Below are 23,307 nucleotides of genomic sequence, written 5' to 3' on the forward strand. Positions count from 1 at the left end.
TTTCCATATAACGAAACTTATTCCGGCTTCCGCATTGGATGGAGTAGAACCTAGCTGGTTAGGGACTTGCCTTCAAGATGAAAATTTTTATGGAAAATTGTCTGCCCCAGTGGGGGAGATGTAAAGAATATATTATAATTCTTTAAATTGTATTTAACCGCGCTCTGCACGGTTAGTGTGGTTATAAGGTGATTGGTGATAACAATAATAATGATAAGCAAGATATGATAAAATAAATTAATTGTAATTTGTAATAAGATATTAAGATGTAATAATATTATGAAATATGTAATATGAAATATTATGAAATATGTAATATCTAGTTAGTAGTTATAATATAGTAGTTTAGGAATTGACATTTAATTGAATAACAAACATTTATTGTCGTTTCTTTATATTTAGGTAAGTTCTGTATATAATATAAATAATATGTAAAATAATAATAAATAAAAACTTTATATTTAGAGCAACACATTATTGGTTTGATTTGTTTGTGGTCAATTCCTGAGTAAATAAAATAGAAGTCTTATATATATATATATATATATATATATATATATATATGTATGTATACAATATGACCAATAATGTGTAAACAATTTTAAATAATACCTAATTTAATACTTTAATTTTAATTTTAATATATTATATTTATATAAATATAATATATATAATTTATTATAATTAATATATATATATATAATTATTTAATTATCTTAATTTGACTTTTTTTATTGGCTTTTTTTTCCTACGTTCGTTTGTGACGGTGCTGACACGATTTCCGACGTGTTAAAACTCCAGTCAGATTTGGTTTCGGTCTTGAGTAAGTCAGGATTAGAGTTAAAAAAATGGGCTTCGAATACGCCGGCTGTGTTGCAAGCTGTTCCGGCAGCCGATCGCGCGTGCGATAACGTTTGCGCGTTAAATCTCAATACGTCGCCCGTCTTCACGAAGCGTGGTATTTTATCGCTTGTTGCTCGCATCTTCGACCCGTTAGGTTTGTTTGGTCCCGTAGTGTTCCTAGCGAAAGCTATCATGCAGTGGACGTGGCGACACGGTGTCGCATGTGACGACCCGCTGCCGGACGATATTCACGCGGACTGGTCCGCATTTGTTTCTGAATTGCCGTCGTTATTAGATGTCCGTGTACCGCGACATATTAACGGCCGCCAAGACGCCCCCTGTTATTTATTAGGGTTTTGCGATGCGTCCCAGGTCAGTTATGCTGCTGTTGTCAAATGTCAAGTTGAATAAGTCTGTGTTCTTAATTGGTACTAAGACCAAGCTAGCTCCGACGAAAGCGTTAACGGTCCCTAGACTAGAACTGAATGCCGCGGTATTGTTAGCCCGCTGGTTAGGTCGCATTCAACAAATATTATCGCCACAACTCGATGTTGTCGGTTTACGGGCTTGGTTAGATTCAACGATCGTGTTGTCGTAGTTGACGGCGCCCCACGAATCGTTTAAAGTTCACGTGTCCAATCGAGTACACCAAATTCGTTCGTTGTTACCGAATTGTTATTGGCAGCATATCGTGTCGGCCGATAATCCCGCCCACTGCGCGTCGTGGGGTGTCATGCCGGCAGCTTTAGCGCGGCTGGTATTTATTGGCATGGTCCACAGATAGCGACGCTATCATAGCGTACGGCGAGCCATCGGTATGGGACGAATCCCGCCCGTCGCTACCTCTGTGTGAGCTGCCCGAGTTGGGCGAGTTGCGCGTAGTATCGTGTGCCGCGCGTATCAACGACGAGGAGAAGGAGTGGTTCGTACGTTTTTTCCAGTTTTGACCGTATGTTGCGTGTAGTCGCGTATATGAGACGTTTTGTGGAGGCTTGTCATAGAAATTTCGCGCTCTGGCGGAGTGGGGCCGTTTACGGCACTCACTATTAAATTATGATTGTAAACACCCGGTTCTGTTAGCCAAACGATCGCATTTCGCGATGTTGCTGTGCCGCCGATGGCATTTCTTATCGGGTCACGCAGGTCCACGGGTTTTGACTGCGTTAATTGCATACCAGTATTGGGTGATCTCGCTGCGTTCCGTGTTGCATAATATCTTAGTTAATTGTACGACGTGTGTTAGGCTAGATGCGAAACCATCGTATCCATTTATGGCGGATTTACCGGGTCCGCGCGTACAGCCGCGTCGACAGTTTGAGCAGATAGGGGATGCGGGCCCTCTACAACTGAAAGAGTTACGGTTGCGAAAATCGCGTACTTATAAAGTTTATATCGCTGTGTTTGTGTGTTTTACGACAAAAGCCGTCCAGCTAGAAGTAGTAACGGAGTTGTCTACTGACGCTTTTTTGGCCGCGTTCGACCGATTCTTCGCGTGCCGTGGGTTACCTAACGATGTGTATTCGGATTGCGGCACTAATTTTGTCGGCGCAGATAAGCAGTTGCGCGCATTAATACAGAGTACTGAGCGGCAGACCGCCGTTGCAAATTGTCGCGCGATGTGTACGTGGCATTTTAACCCGCCGAGCGCACCTCACTTTGGGGGCTTGTGGGAGGCAGCTGTCCGATCTACTAAGCGGTTATTAATCCGGGTGATAGGCACACATGTGTTCACTTATGAGGAGTTCACCACCGTGTTAACCCGCATAGAAGCTGTGTTAAACTCGCGCCCGCTGACGCCCGCCTCGACCGATCCACATGACCTGGAATGTCTGACTCCCGGGCATTTTTTAATTGGGCAACCGTTACTCGCCGTCCCGCCGAGGTCGGGACCTGAACCCGTCCGTAATCTTTCCGATCGTTGGAAATTGATGGACCAATATCACCGAGCGCTTTGGCGTCGTTGGTCATCCGAGTACCAACCACTTTGCAAAACAGACCGAAGTGGACCGAGGGAGTTCCCAACCTTAGTATCGACGATATGGTCGTCGTGATCGACAGCCAGAGTCCACCGTTATTGTGGCGCCTCGGTCGTGTGACAGAGTTGTTGCCAGGTTCCGACGGTCACGTTCGTGTAGCTCGAGTTCTCACGCGCGCCGGTGTCATGACGCGCCCTGTAGTCAAACTGGTAAAGTTACCGACCAATGTTTTATCGTAACACATTTCAGTAAACACTGTGCCCCCACCGTGATTCCCTGTTGTGCCTGGGGCTTTCGACACACCACACCACTATCTCGTGAGTTATGTTTCCGTATGCGTGTTGTGGGCTGGCGGTGGTCGAGGGTACACAATATGTTCCTCAAATTATTAATTTTTTGTACTACATTTAGTAGTTTTTTTTGTGTGTTATTAATTAATTATTATGTTATGTATTATAATTACGATCCTTATGTTCATTTGAATTTTTTCTTATGTTAATTTATTCTACCCCGATATGGAGTTAGAATGCTACTTATAGCTGGTATATTATTTAAAAAAAAAAATGTGTACCACTGACTCGGCCTATGGGTCCTAACGTAATGGCTCATGATCGGCACGGCTTCAGAGGACATCACTGGCGTCCAGTTCCGGTTCTCAGGATTTATGTGAGATGGCTCTCACGGCGGGGAGGATGTTCGAATGCGGAACGGGTTCGCCGCCAAAACCATGGACGTTCCAAGTCGCGACAAATGTCGAAGCTCCGCGCGCCGAGTTTCCCCCTCCGTAGTCTCGCGCCGCCGTCAACGGCCGGCGAGCTGGCCATCAGTCGTCGCGAACTTGTGTCACTACTTTTTTCTTTTTTTTTCTTTTCCAACGGCTGAACGAAGCGCAACGTCAGCGCTGTCGTTCCCGTGAGTGTCGCGAAAACCTTGTGTGAACCCGAGGTGTCCGTGAGCCCTACCTGTGATCAGTGGCCACGTTCGGTACCGGTAATAGGTAATAATAGGTACTATTACCGAAGTACGGTTTTCGCGTTTGTAATAGTCGTCGCGATACGTTTTCGTTGTTACATCGAGTGACATAGTAAAAGTCGAGTGTGAACACGTCAGTTTTGTCCGTCGTGATCGACGTGTGACGTTAAGCTCCCATCGAGCCCTGTTTTGGTGTATTTACGCCGTCCCGTTATTCTAGTCTATCCTCCGCGTGATCGCGAGTGTTTTGCCACGGAAAGACGTAAATACTAGGTATTCTAATTCGCGTTCGCGCTACTCACATCGACAAATTCGTCATTATCGTCGAGCGACGAGCCGAAGATTTGTCCGCCGTCGCCGTTCCGGCGAGGGACCGATATTGGTTGTACCAAGGATTGCCGCAGTCGCAGAGCCACGCAGTCGCCGCAGTCAGGTCCATTTGTTTAGTCTCACGTGTCAGTGAGTTATTTTTAAAATAATTATTGTTCACCAGCTATGGTATTTTTAGTTTTATGTTACCTATTATTGTTATTCAGGGCGCCCGGTACTTAACTTATTATTCATTGCAAAATATACGTGTTTCCGACCCAAAACTGTGATCGTATTATACACGTTGCGTAACCTGTTCCCGATCCAGCTTTCAACACTTAACGCTAGTCGTTGCCGACAACCGCACAATTTGTAGGATCGGTATCGGCGCATACAGTGGGACCAGTAGAACTTTCATGTAAAGGTAATTCATATATCCTAACTATACAAGATGATCTCTAAAAATATTCGACGGCAGTACCTTTACCAGATCATACAGCCGGTACAGTTTCACAAGCATTTACAGAACACTTTGTTTGTTTACATGAAATACCGAACTCAATCGTCATCAACCAAGGCCGGGAGTTCATGGGTAAAGTATTCTCAGCTTGTTGTAAATTACTCAAAATAAAAAAAAGTAATTCTACTGCTTATCATCCTTCAATCAAATGGTGCGTTAGAAAGGGCACACAGAACCTTAATAGAGTATCTTAGACACTTTTCACAAGATAAAAAAACAAGACTGGGATCAGTACGTCGCTTATGCTATGTTCGTTTATAACAGTTCAGTCCATACGGCTGCAGGTTTCCAACCATATGTACTTGTATATGGGTATCCTATTGAAGTACGTACCCCATACATTAAGTAAAATTCCACAAAATTCCTACAATTACGAAGATAACACAAATGAACTACGTCAAAAGATTCAAGAATCGTTTAAATTAGCAAGAGATCGTCTTATAGACAAGAAACAGAAAACTAAAGAACAATATGATAAGAAATTACATGAGATTACAGTAAAAATAGGAGACATGGTTCTATTAAAAGACCATACCCATAAAGGGAAATTCAACCCAAAATGGCTGGATCCCTTCGCTATAACAAATATACATGATAATGAAAATGTTTCGATTAAAAAAGGACAGAAGGAAATAAAAGTCCACAAAAATGAATTAAAAGTATATAATTCTTAACAGATTTAAAAACAAATATTTTTCTCCTTATTAATTTCTTCTCATTGTGAATAATTCAACTAAGATATATATAAATATCAAACAAAAAATAATACCATTATAATGTTTGTTTCAGACAATTCTTATCGCTCATACCAAAAGGTCTTACCCAATATGAAGTTAAAAATATTCAACATCCGGCAGGAATTTATTATCAAGCTATAACAAGTGTAGAATTATCTAACACTCATTGTCATTTACTTACCTATTTGAATATAACGAACTTTAACGAAAATTTCGAAAAAATAAAAGATGTTATAAATAAAGTTGAAACGGCATGTACATAAGAAAAACAATTAAAAATTCAGGACTTGAAACATATATGTAATCAATATCAATATCAAATAAAACAATTTTTAACAGAAATAAAAAACAATAAAGAACAAATAATTAAAATTATTAGTCGTCCAACTACTGATAGATCACGTTCCAGAAGGGGAGCAATTAACTTAATAGGAAGGGTTGCAAATGTCTTATTTGGCATTTGTGATGATAGAGATGCTAGTTATTTTTATGATAAAATTTGAGATTTCGAAGAATCAAAACTCAAAACATCTCAAATATTAGATTCGCAGACACAAATTTTAAAATCTATGTTATCTAATGTAAATTCTTCCCTTATAGAGTTAGCAGAAAATCAAGAAAGTTTAACCAAAACATATAATTACTTGATTGATGAGATTGTAACAGAAAAGGTTTTTTTTCTGGCTTAATATAGACCGTTCAGGTCCTTCGCCGCAACCACCACTTCCCTCCATCTATATCTATCCGTGGCTAGCTCTTCACCGTTCAAGATTCCCAGCATATCCAAGTCTTTATGGACCCTATCTACCCATCTTTGTCTTGGGTGGCCGAGTGGTCTTTTGCTCTTCGGCTCCCAGTAGGTGACTTGACCAATTGTCTGCTCTCGGCCTCGCCATACATGCCCTGCCCAGCTTATCCTTTTGCTTTTCATAGTGGCTATTATGTCCGGATCCTCTAACATGTTTATCACCTCTTCATTCTTTCTTCGCTCATATTCTCCCGTGTTTTGGTTTCTTCTGGGGCCAAAATTTTGCCGTAACACCTTACTTTCAAATCTTGCTAGGTTTTGCTCGTCTGTTTTGCTCGTGGCCCAGGTTTCACACGCATATAGCGCTATCGGGCGTATCATTACTTTGTACAGAGTTATTTTAGATTTGATTGAAACTAGTTTAGATTTTAATATTGTCTTTAATCCGAAGAAGCATTTGTTAGCTGAGTTTATTCTGTTTTGTATTTCCTTGTGGTTATTGCCCGACACGTTCTATTCCACCCCTAGATACTTGAAATTTCCGACCAACTTGAACTCTATATTTCTTAGTATCAAATTATTATGTAAATTATTTTTCCGTGACAGTATCATGTACTTTGTTTTTTTTTCCATTTATAGTTAAGCCCATTAGTTTGCTTTCATCCACGAGAGATTCTGCCATACTCTGTAGGTCGCTCTCAGATTGGGACAGTAAAACTATGTCATCGGCATATGCTATTAGTTTGATAGTCTTAGATTCTTGCAATTTGACTCCTATACCTGTGTTTAATGCATTTCTAACCACCTTCTCCAACGCAATGTTGAAGAGCATTGGTGAAAGTGCATCTCCCTGTTTCAGCCTTGTGTTGATCATGAATGCCTTCGACAGTTGGCCGTTAAATTTGACCATACCTTTAGAGTTTTGAACACATGCTCTTATCATTCTTGTGATTTTTGCTGATACTCCAAGCTCTTCCATGGCTTTCCATAAACTTTCCCGTTTAATAGAGTCATATACCTGTTTATAATTTACAAATAGCATGAATAGATCCTGGTTATATTCGTAACATTTCCATAGCATACATTTTCGTAGCAGAAAAGGTAGGAGTAGGAATCCTAAACTTTGAAGTTGCTTTAGAAGAACAGATTGCTTTAATCTTATACAATATTCGTTTGAAACAAAAAGCCTAGAAAGCGTAGTAAACGCCGCTATTCACGGATCAATCCATTCTATCCTGTTAGATTCTTCTACTCTGAAAGTAAAACTAAAAGAAATTGAATTGCAACTACCAGTAGAAGCAACGATCCCAATTGATTTAGATAGGTCAGGGTTAGCAGAACTACTAGGACTAGCATCAGTTAGTATGGGCCATTAGTTAATAGGCCATAGCTGACTAGAGGCGTTGTCTGTTAATGGTAAACCATTAATACCAGCCACTAACAATAGTTCAGAAGGAAGATTAGGCTCTGTTTCTATGAGAGTTTTTACTTCATTTTCAATTCCAAAATGGTGATAAATTCACCCTATGATATTTTTTACTTCGGTGGAAGTAGGTGTTTTTAACAAAGTACGAGCATCTTTTGGAAGATCTTTCATACCAGGGTACACCCTTAAACTTTTAAGTAAGTCACTCAATGATTTATGTGTTATCTTATGACGTAGGGCCATTCAGCTATAACAACATTTATATTGAGTACTTCTTCTCCAATAAAACTATTAGAATTATTAGATCCAGCATCACTAACTTCATTATAAGATGTAGTATCAAATTCATTTTGGTCACATTTAGTTACAAAAGTATTATCAGAGGTAATAAAATTTGTTTCAATGTTATTAGATTGTTTTATTTCAATTGAGTCATTTTCTTCTTCGGAATTAGAATAACTATCTAAAATTTTAGAAGCCGTTTCATTTGCTTTTTTACGTAGTCTATAACGTGTACTTTTACTGATTATCGCTTTTTTTTACAAAATTATGTTTATTATTCAAGTGGTCCATACTTAATATAACATAATCTAGCCAACCAAGGTTACTCAGAATCTTGTAATATAAAATGGAATGCAATAGTGCAATACAATATGATCAATTCAAAGAAATAATGAATATGAGTAGGTAGGTATATATATATTAATATATTTTGTTTGTTAAGATTTTAATAAATTGATTAAATTAATAAATTGTAATATAATTTATTATAAATTTCAATTTACAAGCATAATTTAAAAACAATATCTATTCAATGGTATTATATAAATATGACCATCATCTATCACAATAATTATTAAAAGAAGGAAAATACAAAATTGTTTATATTAAACTGCATCATTAGTTAATATTATCATTAATTAAGGATTTATTTATGATTTAATTTCATACACACATTTTCTTCAACAGAAACTTTTTAAAATTACACTACAAAGTGTACATCAATTTGATAAATTATGATATATATATATATAATTTATTTGAAAAAAATCTTATTTTGACAGTAAAATAAAATTCTGCTTAAAACCATACAATAATTATAATATAAACGTACCCTAGAATGGAGTTAAACCTACTATAATGCTATAATGATACATTAATAATTTTGTTCACGGTACACCAGCTGAATTTGACCAGGGTAATTTTATTTTATTCATAAAATAGAGTACCGGCTAGTGTAGGTACCACATTAATTAGAAATGTAAGTATCAAAGTTGACTCAACCACTATGAAACTTTAATTTAAAAATTAAAACAATAAAACACTGGGAATAGACAATAGTAGTAATTAGTAATTAGTTATAATTTAGACATAGGTGATTGATTTGAGATTTTTATCAATTATACTTCAGAATTACTGAATAGTTTTAATATAAGTAAATAGTAATATTGTTTAACTATATACATATACATATATATATATATATATATATATATATATATGTATATTGTATATATAATGAAACAAATACTTACGGAGACTGCATGGACATTGCAGCCGACATCATAGGTATTAAATAAATTACAATAATTGTAGGTATTTTTCAATATATTATAATAGTTGTAGGTATTCTATAATATATTATCTGGAAGAGCCGAATACGGAATAAGTACGTCACTATATAAGTTGTTAGTTGTTACAACAAAAAATACTAGAAATCATGATGGTTATGCTAAATATTTTATCATTAATCATTATCAACATAATATTATATCGTTTCAGATCTATTTATATAATTGCTACATTTTACACCGCTAAACGCTATCTGAACTGTCGATCAATGGCCGTGAATACCGTTGGTTCAATTAATCGACAACGGTTCAAATTTTAAATGTTTTAAACTTGGTTAAATGTTTAACCAGTACATGATTATTTAACTTAGATAACAATGGTAAAGGTTGGTAGGTAGTATAATTGTACGCACCGATTATGCACCGTATAGTTGAATTGTAACCTATGAACTAAATTTGAACAGTATGGTTTTTATTTTAACCATATAACGTTAAAAGTACTATACGGTCAATAAGACCGACCTTAAACCTACATAAACAAATCCAGGAAAAATCAGTTGGTTCAATTGATCGGCAACAGTTCAAATTTTAAATACTTTAAACTTGGTTAAATGTTTAACCAGTACACGTTTATTGAACTTGGTTAACAATAGTAAAGGTTAGTAGTATAATTTAATTTACACACCGATTTGGCACCATATAGTTAAATCAATAACCGAAGAACACAATTTGAACGGTATCGTCCTAATTTTAACCACATAACGTTGAAATGACTATACGGTCAAGAACACCGACCCTAAACCTACATAATGTTACCCGGGCATATATTATTACAACAAATTTATATTATTATTACTGTTAGCGCCCGCACTCGCAATCGCCAGCTTCCGACCGATACATATACACGCACACAACATATTATTTGTTTTACCAGTATTAGGTATATCATTATTAATTATTTTTACTTTGTATAATTGTCAGCGGCGAATTATTATATAATATATAAAAATAATGTAGATTAAAGCTGGTTATCGCGCGCCGCCGGATCGGTTGCGTGAAATTAATTAACACGGCCGCCGTGAAACTATTGTCTTCCTCCGTCCGTAGTCGAGAGAAGGCCGTCGCGTATTTTGCGTAAAGGCAAATATTATATTGTAAGGCACAAATTGTCACATTTTTATTATTATTGTAAGGCACAAATTGTCACATTTTTATTATTATTGTAAGGCACAAATTGCCCACGTTTTTTATTATTATTGCAAGGCACAAGTTGCCCACGTTCTTATTATAATACGTATCAATATAGTGTGTGTAGTGTGTTATTATTATTATCCATACCTATATAGGACAGGTAGCAGCTGGCCAGCCGAGCACCGTCATAACTGTGAGTTGTTTTTTATACTATTATTTATTTATTATTATTATTATTATATTTTGTTATGCCATAAGGGCTGTATAGTTATTATTTATTCTGTTTGGTCATAAGGACCACATACTATTTTTATATTTACAGTTAATTATTGCAACTTGCACAATATTATATTTTTCTTATATTTGGCGGTCATAAGCGCCAAGCTGGCAAGTTAATTAATTATATATTTAGTTGTCAGGCCAAAAGGGCCGTATACTTATTATTAATAATTTGTTGAGCCAAAGGGGCCTTGATTTATTAATACCACTGTTGCTGTGATTTTTTATATACTTGTGCCATTATTATTATTTTTGTATTATTACAGCTCAAATAGCTAATTATTATCGTATTATCTGGCCATATTAATACAATTCTTAGCGGCTCAAATAGTTTGTTATAAAGTATCATTATATTATTTGCCTATTGGCCATATTATTATTTATTGTGTGTCATTTTATACATATTATTATATCGTATTATTATCATTAAATTTGTGTTCACATTATTTTAATATTTAACACACCCTCACATACACACCCACTCACCGCACACTAACTAGCACTCAGAGTATTTGCTCGGCGATCCCGTCCACTATTCTTGAGCTGCTATACACATATCATACACAATACATATCGGTCGGTGTGTGAGTGTTCTTGCGTACGAAGTATTTCGGTACCGGGCACACGAACTATTAATGTTTCGTTCTCGGCCAAAACAATTACATATTACCTACTGCTGTGTTAGTATATTAGATACGGTTATTAAAATGATCAAGTGGTTTAATTGATTGGCTGTATTCTTGTTTTTACGTGAGGTGCATCATAGTCTGCAGACTACAGTGGCGTATCCATGGGGGGGGGTCAGAACCCCCCCCCCCCCATGAACCTAAGATGATAAATTAACTTTTACATGAAACACGGTTATTTCTTTTACATTTTTAGATTTTAGAATTTCGACTTGAAAATTATATTAATAGTTTGTATAAACACTATAAACGTATTATATACACGTTGCACACACACACACACAAGTCATAATATTATTATGATCATATTTACTACTTTCATCATTTTTGCTTGGGAACACATTAATCGGTTCGCTGAAACGGTCGTCTGGTCCCGATAACAGCGATAAAAGCAATATCATTGTGTGTATTCAAAGTTTATTTTAGGTATACCTAATGCATTCGTGGCTCGCCGATCATCAACACAAGCATATCATTGTGTAAAACTAATAGTTATTAGTTGGTCGTTGCCTGTTAGTGTCTCACTGTTTAAATCTTTTATTCGTTTATATTTGACATTTGTATTCAATTTTATTTGTTTCATTTTAATTTGACATAATTTCTAGACGTCTAAACATTCCATTATGGTAAGATATTTTTAAAATTTAATTTTTAGTATATAAGTGATTGGACAGAAAATATTTTAATATCGAATATTTGTGCTCCTAGTTTATTTCCTAGTTTCCTAACTTTAATAGTTAGGTGTACGAGGTGTGACAATAAAATAACGAGACTTTTTGAATAAAAGTTGTTTATTTAAAAAATGTTATAATTTAATGATTATCACCTTCAAAGTACCTTCCCTCAGCATCAATACATTGTTGCATACGTCGCTGCCATTCTTGAAAACAGTATTGCCAATCGCTTTCATTCAGCCCTTTTAGAAGTTCGGCCGTTTTCATTTTTACGTCATCAACTGTTTGAAAATGGGTTCCTTTTAATAAACTTTTAATTTTTGGGAATAAGAAGAAGTCACAAGGAGCAAGGTCTGGCGAGTACGGGGGATGTTGAAGTACAGAAATTTTTTTTTCAGTTAAAAAACATTGAATTGAAAATGCACTGTGAGCTGGAGCATTGTCTTGGTGAAGAACCCAACCATTTTTCCATAAATCTGGTCGCTTCTTTCTGACACGTTCTCTTAATTTAATTAATACCTCTTTATAATAATATAATAAATATTGATTGACTGTTTACCCACTAGGAACCCATTCAACAAAAATTATTCCCTTAATGTCAAAGAAAACAATGAGCATTGCTTTGAATTTCGACTTGCTCATTCGTGCTTTCTTCATTCTTGGGGAAGTTGGTGTCTTCCAATGCATGGATTGCCTTTTAGTTTCAGGATCATATGTAAAAATCCATGTTTCATCACACGTAATTATATTATTTATAAAAGATGGATCGTCTTTGATGATTTTTAAGGTGTCTGAACAAATTTCTTTTCGATTGAATTTTTGATCAATCGTTAAATTTTTAGGGACCATTTTAGCACACACTTTTTTCATATTTAAATTTTCAACTAAAATTTTACGAACACTTTCTCTATCAATATTTACCATCTCTGCTACAGCTCTAACACTTAATCGACGATCTTGCCGAATAATGTTATCGATTTTTTCAACGTTTTCGTTTGTTGAAGACGTGGTAGGACGTCCAGAACGATCATCGTCTTCGACGTCCTCCCTTCCACTACAAAACCGTTTGTGCCATTCAAAAACACGAGCTCTTGATAAACATTCTTCACCATAAACTTCACATAACATACGAAACGATTCCGTGGCAGTTTTTTTTAATTTAACAAGAAATTTAATGTTAACACGTTGTTCGATTTTTATATCTAACATTTTTCGGCAGTATGGTCGAACTCGCACTAATAACAAGGCTACTAACGTATAAGAAAATGAATCGATGTCATCAGTGTTCATAGTACTTTTAGATAACTGTTTTCTAATCATATTTTAATAATCGTTTTATAGATAACGTTAATAGTTTAAGTTATATTTAGAAAGTCTCGTTATTTTATTGTCACACCTCGTAAGGGCCGTTTCACATGTGTGAACTTAATTAATGTAAACTAAAAACGATGAGTCGCGTATGATACACGCCCATGTGAAACGCACCAAACTCATAAACTAATTGTCTGAAATTTGATTTTTATTTATCGAAATACTCCGAAAAATAATCTGCTTCGGAATTTGAAATTAAATTATATAATATAAGTAATATTATTTTATTGATTTCCTAAATTGTTATTATTATTATTATTTATTATTATAGGCAAATTCTCTAACAAATAAGCAGACTAGAAAAATTAATTCTTTTTTTTACCTGAGTCAAAAAAACTAAAGTCAACCAGACTTGAAAATACCGAGCTCAATACAAATAATAGTCAAAATGTTAGTGATAAGATTCCCGTTCAAATAATTCAAAAGGAAATAATTTGTAGATCGACCGATATAGGAGAGATTATCAATAAAAAAAGTCATTGTGTAAATACGGTTTCAGATATTTGGGTACCTGACGATAGTTATGTCTTTCCTAGTAGTGGTAAGAGAAATTTAAAATTTCAACGGTGTTGTTTTAAACGATGGAATTGGTTGGCATATTCTGAAAAAGATGACGGAGCGTACTGTAAATATTGTGTTTTGTTTGCTGGAGAGGGTGGAGGTGTTGGTAAACAAACTTTTGGCAATTTGGTAAAGAAACCATTTAAAAACTGGAAAGATGTTATAGAAGTATTTAATAATCATACAAATTGTGAATATCACAAAACTTGTATTCTAAAAGGAACATGTGCCAAACAAATTTTAGAAAAAAAAGTCGAACCTATAGATATCCAAATAGATTCAGGAATAAAACTTATAATAATTGAAAATAGAAAAAATCTTATTCCTATCATTGAAACTATCATTTTTTGTGGCAGACAAAATCTTTCTTTAAGAGGTCATAGAGATAGTGGCCCCTTGAATTTAACAGAGCCTAATGAAAATGATGGAAATTTTCGTTCATTGTTGAGATTTCGTGCTAATAGTGGTGATGTAGCATTAAAAACGCACTTAGAAACCTGTTCTAAAAATGCTTCCTATACAAGTCCAATGATTGCTAATGAAATAATTTCAACGTGTGGGGACATTATTTTAAAAAAAATAGTCAATAAAATTAATGAAGCAAAATGTTTTTCGATATTAGCAGATGAAACATCTGATATTTCTGGTATCGAACAATTTTCTTTGTGTGCGAGGTATTATAATAATGGTCAAATTAATGAAGATTTCCTACTGTTTGTTCCGGTAACTGATGTCTCGGGTAAAGGCCTTGCTAGTACACTGTTAACTTCGCTTGATTTGATTGGGATAGATTACAATTACATGATTGGCCAATGGCCATGATGGTGCTGCCGCAATGAGTGGTGTATTTCATGGTGCCCACGTTTATGTCCAAGAAAAATGTCCACTAGCAATATACGTACATTGTGCATCTCATAGTCTGAATCTTGCTATTTCTGATGCATGTAATATTACTTCAATAAGAAACTGTTTAGGAAGTGTTGAGTCAATTTATAATTTTTTTAACTCGCCAAAAAGACAAAATATTTTAACTACATCTATTCAAAATATTGTACCTATTTCATCTCATAAAAAATTAAAACAATATGTCCAACACGTTGGGTGCAGCACCATGACTCGGTAATTTACCTAGAGTTACAAAATGTTGTGATTGATGCTCTAGAAAAAATAAGCAGTTGGTCCGATAAAAATACATCTTCATCAGCAAATCAATTGAATTTTGTGATTAATAACTTTGAATTCCAGATTACTATACGCATAATATCAACAGTATTTGCTGTTAGTTTACCACTAAGTAAACTTTTACAAACACCTGGATTTGATTTATCTCATGTTATTAATATGGCTGATAATTCTATAAATGTTTTAAAAGAAATGAGATAAAATGTTGAAAAAGATTTTAAATTAATATTTGAAAGAGCAGAAATATTTTGTAAGAATTCCAATATCAACATTTCTTTGCCTCGTCGTGTTGGTAAACAAGTACATCGAGATAATACAGCTGTTACTACGCTTAAGGAATATTACAGAATGACAATATTTATTCGATATTTAGATAATTTTATAACAATGATAAGTGATCGTTTATTAAAACATAAATCTTTGTTGAAGAGCTTTAATAGTTTGTTTCCGATTAAAGAGAAAGACAATTCAGATACTTTTGAAAATGACGTAACAGATTTAGTAAAAAAATATTCAAAATTATTACCATCTTTTTCTCCTTTAGTAGTTATTGCAGAACTTAAATTATGGCGGACTTCTCTACAAAATTTGTCTAAAATTCCATCTAATTTATCAGAGTTACTTAATAATTGTAATGAAAATGACTATCCAAATGTCTATAAACTGTTAAAAATCGTGGCAACTTTACCCATTACAACAGCTACTGCAGAAAGGTCATTTTCGACAATGCGACGATTGAAAACTTATCTCAGAAATACCATGGCAGAGAACCGTTTAAATGGATTAGCTCAACTGAATATTCACAGGACAATTGAAGTTAATCCAGAAGTAGTGTTGGATGAATTGGCAAAAAGAAAAAGAAAAATTGATTTAGTATTGTAAATTGTAGTTACATTGTATTGTAGGTGATAACTATTTTAACCCTGACATTCGGACATTAAGTATATTATTATGCATTTTATTACCAATGTTTAATAAGTTGTATTTGTTTAAAATTAATAAATTGATGAATTTGATTTTTACGATATATGTTATATTTTTACAATAAAATAAATATCCGATACCATGAAGTAAAGTATGGTAAGTTTAAATTTGCTGAACCCCCCCATAAAAAGTTCCTGGCTACGCCACTGGCAGACTATATTTTTTTTTATACGCGCCACTGCATCTGAAAACTCATTTTCATTCTAAATAGGTTATATTGTCGTTGATTCTCGTATATATTAATTTTACATGTGTTTTGCGTGTTTTAACAGTATAAAGTGGATATGATTAGAGAAAATGGCGAAAGTGGTGGCGAATACCCATTGCATATATTCTTTGGGTGGACCAATAGTGTTTGCGCCGGGATAGTTCTTACAAATTTATTAGCAGTTGACATATAATACCCGTTTAAATAATATGATTATACAATATAAAAAGAAAAAAGTATATTTTTTTTTGACAAAAACGATTTGGTGTATTTTAATGAATAAAATGTTTAATTCTCCAGTTTTCTAACAAAATCACACTTTTGATAAAATTCATGACTAACAAAATAATCTAAATTTTTTTAAGGATGCCTATACATTATTTGGATCTATATAGCTATTTATAAAAACCTCTTCTGAGTATGCTGTATTCTTAAGGGATATGGATCAAGATGTAATTTTTTTCAGTTTATAGAGCCTTTAATACAGACTATAGACGATGTTTTATTATTGAATTCACATTCTAAAGTCCTGGGACTCGATACACTATACAGTTTATACAGCAGAGTGAATTCTTCGGTTATGTCTTTTGTATGTCCCGTTTACTCACATTAGAGCTTTCTGAATTCTGAACTTATTTATTGATGAAGTAGTGCACATCCCAAAAAAAATATAATCAATATAATATATACATAGTCATATATTATATAAAGGTTGATTCAAAATTTATTTTACAGCCATTTTATCATATAAATATTCAAAATAATGAAAAATGTATGTTACAAAAGTTTTTTTATTTAAAAACAATTTAATAAATGTTTAAAAAAATTTTAGAGGGGTTTTGAGAGGTCAACTTTAAAAATTCAAATGGAAGCCTATACTTTTTTTGCAAGCATAATGTAAAGGATTTTTTTAAATATATTTTAGTGAATGAACAACATTAATTAATGCAAAACTCTATGCTTGAGAGCTATTCAAAATTTTTAGAAATTGCATTTTCAATTTTTAATCACGCAACGCGCGCTGACAGGTAGCTAAAATCACAGAACAAACAGAAGGGAATCATATTTCATTTAACATAGGCTCTTATGGCCCCCATAAGTTATGGGAGATGATAAAACTACGTCCGACAGGGTCGTTATAAATACAGTCGATTACAGCACCAAAGTGTTATCATTTTTATTTTATCAGTGTTATCACAATAATATGATAGTGTCACCAACATTAATATAATACTATAATTATAATTATAATCTTAGTTCTCAGTGGTTCTAATTCGTTAATTAACTCAATTAAGTATAATAAAAAATATAAAATAAAAAATCACAATAATAAATACAAATTAGGTTAGGTTTAATTAGTCTTTTGATTTAGGTCTTAGGTTTTTTATGTGTTTTCGGTAAATCTAATAATACTGTTGAACTACGTTTTTTAGGTAGCAGTGTTAAACCATTATGCTTTATAACCATTTCACTCATTTTATTATGGACATTATTTAAAGTATCTAGTTCTTTTGACAATTCTGGATGTTGTTTTTCGTCTATGATGTAAGTTAAATCAATCATTTTCTTAAGTAATTCTCGACATTGAGCTGGTATATTTGAAATATTTTCATTGGTTCTATTAATCATTGGATTAATTGAGGTAATGGCATTTTCATTATTTTCATTTAAAACTGTGACACTGTTTTGAATTTTGATTTCATGATCTGTATTATTAGTAATTGAATACCGAGGATCAGATGATATGAAAACATTATTTTGAAATTGTTGTGGTAAATCTTCAAACGAACATCCTGGTACATAAATAAATAATGCAATCACATGTTTACATGGCCAATGATATTTTTTAAAATCTAAACATGTACAACTGGGTAATTGAAAATTTACTATATATGAGGAAGAGTCACTTTCACTCTTTACTTCGAACAATAATTTATCCATCTCTAATTTTTTAATTTTTTTTTCATTATAGATATTCTGAGCTGTAGCATATCGTGAATATACATAAAAGTTGCCACAAATAATGGAGTAGAATCTCAAAATAAACTTTTAAAGAGTTTTTATTTAAAAATGCAGACTGACAAGTCTTTAAATAGTATATTAGAAAATATAATTGAACAGTTTTTACCACAAAGTTTAAGTAAATATCAGACAAAAAATTACAAACTTTCATCATATTATAAACAAATATCAAATAAAATACCTTCATTTTTACACGGACGACCAGAAACGTTTGTTAAACATGTATATTCACGATATGCTATAGCTCAGAATATCTATAATGAAAAAAAAATTAAAAAATTAGAGATGGATAAATTATTGTTCGAAGTAAAGAGTAAAAGTGACTTCCTCATATATAGTAAATTTTCAATTACCCAGTTGTACATGTTTAGATTTTAAAAAACATCATTGGCCATGTAAACATGTATGTGCATTATTTATTTATGTACCAGGATGTTCGTTTGAAGATTTACTACAAACATTTTTGAAACAGTGTTACAGTTTTAAATGAAAATAATGAAAATGCCATTACCTCTATTAATCCAAATTCGAGTACCAATGAAAATATTTCAAATATACCAGCCCAATGTCGAGAATTGAAAATAATCGATTTAACTTACATCATAGACGAAACACGAAAAACAACATCTGTATTTATTTATATTATTATTGTTAGGGCCGGAAGCATATAAAAATAATATGCGCATCCCGGACACCTTTGTTGTTCACCACTACCACCTAGATCTTAAATGTGCGAGGACTAGCTGGGTGTGTATTGGTGTAATAGCTCGAACAGCAGTGGTCGGGAATGCCGGGCAAATACTGTCGAGCTATGTAGTGCGTGTTGTGTTTTACGTGTATTATTTGTGTTATGTGTGTATATATGTGGGTGTGTAGAATAAAACAAATAATAATAAATGGTAACAAAGTTTCTAGTAATAAGTTGCTGTTGCTGTATAATACACAATAATAATAATTGCACAAATATATAATAAAATCACAGCAACACAAATGTATACAACATACTATATAATAAATAACAGCCCTTATAGCTGGACAAAACAAAAGTAATATTTGTGGCCCTTCTGGCCCAACAGAATAAATTATAATATTATACTGTACAAGCTTGCAGCAATTACTGTAAATATAAAGAATAGTATGCGCTGTAAAAGTAATCAATACAAATATAAATAATGCACGGCCCTTGTGGCACGACAGAATATAATAAATATGTATAGCCCTTATGGCACAATAAAAATAATATAATAATAATAAATCAAGCCCTTATGGCTAAACAAGATAAATATACAATTATAAATGTGCAGCCCTTATGGTTGACAAATAAATATATAATATTTTGACCCTTCTGGCCCAACAGAGTAAAAATAAGTATAATAATTAAATAAATAATAAATAGTAGTAATAAGAAAAACACACAATTTGTGGAGCGCAGACTGGCCAGCTGGTCCTGTGCTAAATAATATAAAATAATACACGACGGCAATAACAACAAATTAACAATAATATAATAATATTTGGCCTTTATGGCTTACAATAGTAAATAATATAAATATCCAGTTCGTGTTCAGCGCCCGACCGTGCAACACGTCTGTGTCGCTCATTACCGCATTTATAGCTATCGATAGCAGTAACACGCATCATTCGATTCAACGTGCAGGTAATATGATTATCGTTTTTACGTTATCTATACCAATTAAATAATATCTCAAACCCAATGGGCGATAAGCCTATTTCAACAACCGATATGAATAATGCCTACAGTTCTTCACAACCCACACATAGTAATAAGACATTCGCCGAAATAACTTCAAATACTAGTTTACCGAAAATGAATCAAGCTATTGTTTTTAACTCCATAAATAATATCAAACAAATCGATTATGTCACCGCAATCAGCAAAACTATTCCCGCTAAGAATATACAATTTGTTTCGCGTATTTCCAATAACAGATTTTGCGTCTTCTTCAATAGCCAAACCGTTATGGAAAATTTACTTAAGAATCAGTCATCAATTCAAGTTAATGGAATAGAAATCCAAATTCGCAGACTTATAAACACCTCTAAGAGAATTATTTTATCAAATGTCTACCCGACTATCCCAAATCAACTCATAATAGATGCTCTTCATGAGCTAGGAATCAAAACTGTCTCGAAAATTTCTCACATGAGAGTCGGATTCACCACTGAACAATTTTCTCACATATTAAGCTTTAGAAGACAAATTTATATTAGTCAAGATAGCATGTCCAAACTACCTAGCTCCATCACTGTTACAATAGAGAACACAACGTTCAGAATATTTATCAGTGATGACACTGTAACCTGTTTTCAATGTCACCAAACTGGTCACTTCTCAAGCCAATGTACAAATAAACCCAATTCAATTAATGTTACCGAACAGACAGAAACTGAAATGGAAACCATTATAGACCTATCATCAACAGCAAACAATATAATAAATGAATCTTTACCTATCGCCAAGGCTCAAAATGCGAATACCTCCCAGGATAGAGATACTTCATTCATAAACCTATCCGTTGAAAGTACCAATGTCACTTCTTTGGAGCAGTCTATAAAATCTACGCTAGCTGATAAACTAATAGCGTCAGCTAACTCTAATACTAAAGTAAAGCCTCTTCAGACAGGAAAACGCCCAGCTCCGTCCACTGTTACTAATTCTCAGCCGCCTTCACCTACATCATCAAGCTCGTCTCTCCCATCCAGCCCACCTCCAATCGTGAGGCCCCCTAATACACAATACGGCCAAACTCAATCAGCAAAAATAACCAAAGGAATTACAAGCAAAAAACTAAAAACCGGACCTAGTTCCAGCTCTAATGACGAAGTTCATACTAACATCGATGAATGGTTAGAATCCACTCAAGAACTTTTTAACTCACACCCGGATTTTTCCTTAACCTATAACCAATTCAAAGATTTTCTTGAATGTTCAAAAGGTTGCTCCGAACTCGGGAATTTATGTATCAAATACTTAAGTAGTCCAGATAATATTATAGAAATCATTTCTACAATTTACCCCAATGTAACAGACATAACCAACTTTGTGACGGGGAGAAACGAGGCTCTGACCCCGGTGGCTGTGTTTCAAGCCCTTATCCGTCTTACACGGGCGAACTCTCTCCTCGCCTTCGTGACACGGTCTCATCCCTCCGGCGAGTTTTATGCGCGGGCGCCCGGACGCCAGTCACGCCTCTCGCCCGCCGGCGGCTCTCTTTCTGAGATCGATCGTTGGGTCTCGAGTCCCGTGTCGGCGACCGCCGGTATCTTACCTCCGGACAAGTTTCTCCCCTCCTACTAATACGTTACTCCCACAGTCTCCACGAGGCCGTCCACATAGGCGCGGGTGTGCGACGTGCCGGGCGCGGGCGCGGGGATTGGCCGGCGCACGCGTGCGGCCCGCCGGGCACTCGCACCACTGCTAACCAGAACACCGCTTTCCTTCCGGGCCGTGAGGCATTGTCGGTCTTCGCGGCGGGGCGTATTTCTGGTTCCCGTGGAATGGGATTTCGGAAGCCATTCTTCCCGGTACCCACAACGACCGTTTTCCCGCTGGCATTATCGTCGGGGACGGAGTTTTAGTCCGCCGCGGCGCAACCCTTGTTGGAGCGGTACGGTTTTTGTCGCGGATTTCCGTTCCCGCACCGATTTCTCGGCGGTGCTTACTAGCGGCGATGACCCCGAGCCGGTCTTCTCCGTGCACTAGGCGTCCTGAACGGTCTGGGTTCAATTGGTCGGACTCTCGATCGGAGTCGGACGAGTGATAGCCGGCATGTGATCGGAGTTCCACGGATAGGCTGGCGTGAGGTACCTACGCGTGGTTACTTTCTCCCGATCCTTCCGTCTCCACTCGCCCAATTTCCCCATCGGTATGTCGCAGATCTGCGGGCATTTCCTTTCAGTTGTGCCCCTATTCCTACTCGGGTCTGGTTTTCCTCGTGCGGATTAGGAAGGGGTTATCCCTCTTTACCCTCGATCCTGGCTTCCCCAGGATTCCGTGTCGGAATCTTACATTAACGCCGAAACACGCCTAACGAGCCAGCCCTTCATCAGTGCGCTTCTCAAGCGATTCATGTGCGAATCTTTGAAGCGCCCGGAACATGACCTCAGATTCGGTCATGTGCTCTAAGCTGCACGGCCAGTCCGCACCGGTCGCTTGCGCCGCAGCTATGAGTTGTTCTCTTTCTCGGTCAGCAAGTGGGCATTCAAACAGCAGATGCTCGGCGGTTCCTGCCGGGAACCCGCAACGGCAAGCTGCATCGCCAGTAAGGTTGAAACGGTGGAGTGAATGATTGAAGTCCCCGTGCCCCGACATTAGCTGAGACGTGGAGTGGTCTGGGATACACCACCCACGGTCCAGCCGCGTCCGGACGTCCGGGAACCACCTCTCAGTCCACCTTCCCTTACTAGAGGCGACCCACTGTTGCTGCCAAAGGAGGATGGTTTCAGCGGTATATCTTTCCTCCCTATTCGCTGCCTCGAGGGCCGTCATCGCGCCTCGCCTTACCGCGGCTCTGTCCCTTTCAATTCTGGCCAGTTTCTTTAGCTCGAGGTCCAGCGGGGGCACTCCCGCTAGGACCTGCAACGCCACCGTGGACGTCGTCTTATAGGCCCCCGTTATCGCTAACAACGGTTGTCTCTGTGCCATATTTGCCCTCGCTCTCCTGTGTCCCGAAGCCATGCACTTCTCCGCCCAAATCGATGCCGCGTACCCCATCTGAGGTACGAACACCGATTTGTAGATCCGTAGTGCCACGTTGCTCTTAAGTCCCCATCGGGTCTTGGCGACTCCATGCAGTCTGCTGAACAGGCTTTTCGTCGCTTCCGCCTTCTCCGCTAGGTGAAGGCTGAAGTCCTGTTTTTGGTCAAATGTGACCCCAAGGTATTTCGCCTTGGCGGTCGATCTTATCTTTACTCCGCCCAGTCGGAGTTCCAGCGGCTTCGAGAGCGAGTTTTTAAGCCATAGCGTTTGAAACTTGGCCGCGGAAAAGGTGAGTTTTCGCTGCTCCGCCCATTGCGACGCTCTCTC

The 23,307-nt window shown here is 36.0% G+C and overlaps 2 protein-coding genes across 2 annotated transcripts; both read left to right on the forward strand.

The window, feature by feature from the left end:
* Positions 1–1,943: 1,943 nt before the first annotated feature.
* LOC149062617 (uncharacterized) lies at positions 1,944–2,894 on the forward strand. The gene has a single exon (XM_089215374.1). It carries the CDS (start codon positions 1,944–1,946, stop codon positions 2,892–2,894), a length of 951 nt encoding a protein of 316 aa, XP_089071500.1.
* Positions 2,895–13,347: 10,453 nt separating this feature from the next.
* LOC107171302 (zinc finger MYM-type protein 1-like) lies at positions 13,348–14,686 on the forward strand. The gene is made up of 2 exons (XM_015521539.2): positions 13,348–13,351; positions 13,803–14,686. Exons 1-2 carry the CDS (start codon positions 13,348–13,350, stop codon positions 14,684–14,686), a joined length of 888 nt encoding a protein of 295 aa, XP_015377025.1.
* The last annotated feature ends 8,621 nt before the right edge of the window (positions 14,687–23,307 follow it).

Source organism: Diuraphis noxia, unplaced genomic scaffold (assembly GCF_037042655.1).
Source record: "Diuraphis noxia isolate RWA-SAM2 unplaced genomic scaffold, SU_Dnox_SAM2 contig0001, whole genome shotgun sequence".
In the NCBI taxonomy this organism is placed as follows: Eukaryota; Metazoa; Arthropoda; class Insecta; order Hemiptera; family Aphididae; genus Diuraphis; species Diuraphis noxia.

Bases quoted from the DNA above. Each gene is read 5' to 3' on its own strand.
- LOC149062617 (XM_089215374.1), top strand. From the start codon at position 1,944: ATGTTGCTGTGCCGCCGATGGCATTTCTTATCGGGTCACGCAGGTCCA.